Source organism: Cynara cardunculus (genome assembly GCF_001531365.2).
Source record: "Cynara cardunculus var. scolymus isolate 2C chromosome LG 17, CcrdV1, whole genome shotgun sequence".
Classification (NCBI taxonomy): Eukaryota; Viridiplantae; Streptophyta; class Magnoliopsida; order Asterales; family Asteraceae; genus Cynara; species Cynara cardunculus.
The window spans coordinates 35,408,367-35,414,687 of NC_037544.1; the positions used below are offsets into that span (position 1 = coordinate 35,408,367).

Sequence of the window (6,321 nt, forward strand, 5' to 3'; positions counted from 1 at the left end):
ATTTCAATAAACCAAGTGTTTTTTATACAGAGAAACAAAGATTCAACATATTTTAACATGATATCATAACTAGCTTGTAACACAATGGCAGGCTCGACAACCAATCTAGCTTTAGTCCAAGAAGACATGTTTTGTATCTCACGTCATCAATTACATCAGTATTGTAACTGGTTGAGGGTTAAATCAGTAAATACTTGAATTTTATTCATCTTAGATACCAAAATGAAAGCTTTAAAAATATATTACGTAAAATAAGAATCAAATTAAAGTAGGTTACATTTTTATTCAATTTATCCGGTTATTTTCGTACAAAAAAATAAAAATGCATCACATATATATAAACTCCAAGGCAAACAAAAACAAGAACCACTCAAAAGTAATCTAGTAAAACAAAGCTGCCAAAGAACCCACCAAGAAAGTGATGGGTACCACGGTGGTTAACGTTGGTGATGCGGTACTCGGTGACGGTGGTGGGGTGGTGTTACCGGCGGGAGGTGGGGTGGAGGACGACGGAGGAGTTGAAGCTGTTGCACTGACGTTGATGGCAAGTTTCTGACCACTTTGACAATGGGTTCCAAAGGTACATATATAGTAGTGAGGACCGGCCGTCCTCAGGTTGATGGTTGCAGGGCCGGTGGTGGTGGTGTTGATGGTGTCGGTGATGGTGCATGGGCCATACGCCGCTTCTGTAACTTCTGCAACGTCATGGGCACCAGTGGGGAAGTTGAAAATGAGAGAATCGCCGACGGTGAAGTTCTGGCCGGAAGCCCAGGTGGCGTAAGCGTTTGCTGCCGAAGGAATGGTCCACCCCAAGGTGTCGCCGACGGTGTGATTAGTTTGCGCCACCGTGGTTTGCAACTGGATCATAGATGCAACCACCATCACGAGCATAAACTTCGATCCTGCCATTTTTGTTTGTGTTAGAATCTCAGGTCGCCCACTTTCTCTCTCTAGAAACTTGAGCTGTTATGGAGGTTTCTCTCTCTAGGGTTGTGAGCTTGGTGAAGACTGGAGGTCAGTTTGGGGTTTTGATTTATAAGAAGAGGGAAGTTTGACCGGTTCGTTAACGAAGATGACGTTGAGTTATTGTGAGGTGTAGAGTCAAAGTTGTGGTCGGTAACGAGGCCTCATTGGTCCCAACTTTGTAGGGGATTTTTTCTATAAATTTATTCTTTTAGTATTTTTTAAACAAATTTTAATTTTTTAATTTTCTTATCAATAAATAATAATTTTCAAAAAAAAAAAAAACAATTATTATATCTTTAAGAATGTATCGGACAGGTTTAGTTGCAAACTTAGGAGAATGTTTGGTTCATAGAATCAAAGTAATTTGATTTTGAAGAAATTGGAATAGAATTTACCAACACTTTTAGTTGACAAGAATTTGATGTAATCCCATGAAATAATTGAAACATGCATGTGTCATGGAGGGGGTGGGGGTGGCGACTATGACGACGAGGATAGTGGTGTGACGGTGTTTGGTTTAGGGGTAGGTAGGTGGCAAAGTTGGTTTGAGGGCGGGTAGGCGGTGGCTATGACGACGAACAATAGTGGTGTGGTGGGGGATGTATGGGGGTGACAACGGTGGAATGATACTATTAATTGATGGTGATGGTAGTGGTGGTGGCAATGGCACAATGGTGGCGGTGGTGGAGACTGTGGTGACAGATATATATGTTGGCGGTAGGGGTGGTGACTGGTGAGAGTGAAGGTGGTGGTGGTTAAATTCAATGCAAAGATTATTTTTGTCTTTTTAAAACCAAATTATAAATTATGTTACAGTTGCCACAAAATGTAATTCAAATCTTTCACATACACTAAGGAGGTGTTTGATTCGCGTAATGATTTTTAAAGAAATGAAATCTGTCAAAAGAATTTGAATTTGGAAAAAATGAGAATTAAATTGGCAGGAATGAAATTTAATATATCTAATGAATTGGAATCTGCCTGTTTGGTTTGCAACAGAATTAGAATGGAATGATGAAAAAAGACAAAAACACCCTTTGTTAACTTTGTTAAATGTTGTTAAATCAGTGAGCCCAATATATACAAAGCAGTACAATTTCATGTTCAAAAATCAAAATAGATTATTGCATCTGAGTATTTGACTAGCAGATTAACTTTGTTAAATGTTGAGAGACCAAGGGATCAATCTTAACTTGATCTATTTAAGATGCAGGTTGAGTCTGAGTCAGTTAGGTGGAACCCAGGAAGGAAAAAAGCTACGCCATATGTCATTTGGAATTACAATATATATATTCATGAGATTTCAGTTACAACAGACTGTATACATAAAACATCTTCGGTTCACACTCCAAAATACCAAAACAAGAACCTTGTTCTTTGTAAATCTTAACAACCTTGACCACTTTATACAGTTAGGGTACCATTGAAAAGGTTCTGTTATTTGCATTACACACCATGATTTGTGGTTATTTACTAACTTCCAGGCCTTTCTGTTGGTAACATTTCTGAGATCAAGTTGTTGAGGGAAATTAATTGAACATAAATTCCTTAACCATGGACAATTCATCAAACATATAGTAACATTAAATCAAAAATCGAAATTAAATTAGAAGATGAAAGCAGTAACACTAAAATCATAAGATGAAACAGATTGAAAACAGTAGCAGTTCACTCGAAGATGAATAAATCAGTAACATTCGAGAAGATTCGACCTGCAGTGTTCGATTGATCGAGAAGATGAATAAATCAGTAACATTCGAGAAGATTCAACCTGCAGTGTACGATTGATCGAGAAGATGAATAAATCAGTAACATTCGAGAAGATTCAACCTGCAGTGTTCGATTGATCGAGAAGATGTACAAATCAGTAACATTCGAGAAGATTCGACATGCAGTGTTCGATTGATCGAGAAGATGAAAGCAGTGTTTGATTGAGAATATGAAAGGAACGTTCTTTGTTAGGAGGCGATGGGTAGAAGCAGTAGATGAGAATGGAGCGGCTAGGGTTTACATAAAAGTCTAATGAGGGTGTTTTTGTCATTTACATAAATTTGGATAGAATGGATTTTAATTCCATCACATGAAGGAATGGTTAAATCCTTCAAATGAGGGAATCCTTGGAATTCAATTCCATACCATAGGTAACCAAATGTTGGAATGGAATTTGGTCAACGGAATTAACCATTCCAATTCCATCAGATTCCGACGAACCAAACACTCCCTAAGGAATGATCACATAACTCAATAATGGAATTCAGTGGAATCTAATCAGTTCATTCCGAAAACAAACATCATCAAAGAATCTGGTCAAATGAATTTGTCATTCAAATTCTATCAAATTACTTTGAATTCCAAGAACAAAAAAGCCCCCAAGTTCGGTTATGAATTAGTGGACAGATGAAAGCAAGTCACATATCTCAATATTTACAGGGTATTCATCATAAATGATGTAAAAAGTTCATGTTTTATTCATGATAAACTGGACATGACATGCGTCACATTTTTTATCCCTCAGTTCACAATGGAAATCATATTTGCAACTGAATTTTCGTCTAAAATATATCTGTAGTTTTGATCCTGCTTTTTTAACTTTTTCTTCGAGTGAGATTTCACCGAGTTTATTTCTTTTTTATCAACAAATAATTATTACCAGATATTGAAAAATAGAGTTTCAATTCGTTCGCAAATCTTTTTATCAATTACACTTTAGATGTTTAATTAATAACTGATGATATTTTGTTTTGAAATACATCACATCATTTAAAACAAAAACAAAATTGCAATACGAAGAACAAAACTCAAGAAATATCGTAAATTACAATAAACAAGATTTAAAACTTACAAACAACGAAATGATCGAGCTAGAAGGCAAAACATTGATTAAGCCCGACGACTAAGATGACCCAATGTCGTAAGGGCAACTCATCCGTCGAGAGAGAGAGAGAGAGTAAGAAGCCGTTTACTAAACGGTTACGGGTAATTTTTCTCACCGAATGAACATGGCAAAAGCCAATAATCTTACCCGATAAGAGCAATGATAAGGATGGAGCGTCTTACCCGGTAAGTGAGGGTGACGACTCTTACCCAAGTAAGCGCTTACCAGGTAAATTGTTGTATAAGATACGTTTTGATGTACTATGAAAATTTAAAAGATCGATTTATCTAATTAAAATATGTTTTAAATTATTTGATGTATTTATTTTTCTGAAAAGGATAAGCATTATACTTGATATTTTGGTTCCAAAATAAATGGGGTCCCCCACATTCTCATTTGCAAATTTCAACCAATAATTATTTATAGATGTCTTTAATTTAAAAAATATAAATTTATATTTATTTCTCAATAATGCCATATTTATTATCTACATTATATATATATATTGTTATACTAGTCATTATTAATAATACACAATCAGTTCAACTACTTAGCTGGATCTGGTGTTAGAATAGGTATCGTAAACGTTTGTAACCGGCTCTTGCGGAATTCTAACCTATCAGGTAACGTTTGATATTCTAACCACGTTTTATTAACCCATCTGTTTGTAGTGATTAAACGTATACCCTTAGAATGTATCAGTCAGATGGATCACTTTCTACTGACAGAGTGGTAGGATTGTACAATGACGTGCTGTAGGAGTAATCCATTACCTTTTGGGTGGAATATTTAACTACTGACATAATGCTTAGTTTGCATTGCAACGTACATATATTAGCGCATTTATAATTCCAAACTGACCAGATTTACCATTAACAACTGTGATAGGTTGCTCTACAAAACGAAGATCAAATCAGGTGTAAGATATTGGGTCCAACATAAAATTAAATCCAAAAAGAACGATTAAATTTACATAAACAATGTTTATAATTAAATCCAAAAAGAACACTTATGTATGTAATTATGAAATCAAAATAATATCTTAAAACATCTTCAAAAGTTATGCTATAATTTTATTAAAATAGAGTATCAAAAATTAAAAATGTCTAAAAAAATTTACACCAAACTCCAACAGCTATTATATTTTAGCGATTTTTATCATTAATTATATTAATTAAATATTGAATATTATTTAATAAAATATTATTTCTTTCTCCTAAACATTTAATTTCTATGTCTCCTATTAGTGATAAATAATTATTATTTTTCACTCTTAAATAGAAAGTTTTAGGGGTTATTTGTTTACCTCTTAATAGTTCCATCAAGAGACAACACCTCTGAATCATTAAGAGGTGAATCTTGTTTAACAAAAAAAAAGTATGTCTCTTAATGGTTCTAAAACCCTCTGAATGATTTTGTATCTTGAATCTCCCTTAACCATTAAGAGCCCTAATTTCATTGTACACAATTACCAAACAATTATATTTCATTTCGCACTATATCATGATAGCGTTTTAATCATTCTGACCACTTAATCATTTTGCATCAAACCATTCAACAATTGCCAAACAGCCCCTTAGAGATTTTTCTAAATTTCTCGATTTCTATCTTCTCTCTTCTTTTTTCTATTTTAGCATACAAGATAGCAGACTGTTGGAGTAAATTTTTGTGTTGAAATCGCAGTTTTCTCTATTTTAACATAATTGTTGAAAATGATCTTAACAGATTATATTTTAACTTTTTACAGACACGGATTCAAGTTTCGTGTTCGTATTTTTTTTGAATTGCCATACTTATATTTTCTTCAACTATTTTTAGAAAGAATTTTAAAAATGAATAAATAATTTAGACGAGTGGTAGTTTTCAAGAAATTATATTGCCGTGTGGAAGGAGGTGCTTTATTTTGGACGACTATTGTCGGTCCAATTTTGACCTTTTCTGTCTTAATTGGTCAAACTTCCTCACTTTCACATATTCAACGTTCACATTTCTCTTGTGCTATTAAAACATCTCTAATATTTAGGGGTTGTTTGTTTACCTCTTAATAGTTTCATTAAGAGACAATTTCTGAATCGTTAAGAGGTATATCTTATTTGGCAAAAAAAAGTCTGCCTCTTAATGGTTCTAAAACCCTCTGAATGATTTTGTATCATCAATCTCCCTTAACCATTAAGAGCCATAATTTCATGGTACACAATTACCAAACAATTATATTTCATTTTGCACTATATAGTGAGAGTCTTTTAATCATTCTGATCACTTAATCATTCTGCACCAAATCATTCAGCAATTGCCAAACAGTTACACTTTAATATTTCTAAAATATAGAATAAAAATTTAAAATGTCTAAAAATATACATTTAACTTCAACAGTTAGTCTATTTTAACAATTTTAATATTAATCATATTACTAAAATATTCAATATATTTAATAAAATATTATTTCTCTCATAAATACTTATTTTAAATATATTTTATCG

The 6,321-nt window shown here is 33.4% G+C and overlaps 1 protein-coding gene across 1 annotated transcript; it reads right to left on the reverse strand.

The window, feature by feature from the left end:
* Window positions 1-258: 258 nt before the first annotated feature.
* Window positions 259-979, reverse strand: LOC112500851 (cucumber peeling cupredoxin-like). The gene has a single exon (XM_025104449.1). The coding sequence runs from the start codon at window positions 907-909 to the stop codon at window positions 382-384; it is 528 nt and encodes a 175-aa protein (XP_024960217.1). The 5' UTR covers window positions 910-979; the 3' UTR covers window positions 259-381.
* Between the last annotated feature and the right edge of the window lie 5,342 nt (window positions 980-6,321).

What these genes read in the sequence shown, in the direction of transcription:
- LOC112500851 (XM_025104449.1), bottom strand. Translation starts at nt 909, where the DNA reads ATGGCAGGATCGAAGTTTATGCTCGTGATGGTGGTTGCATCTATGATC.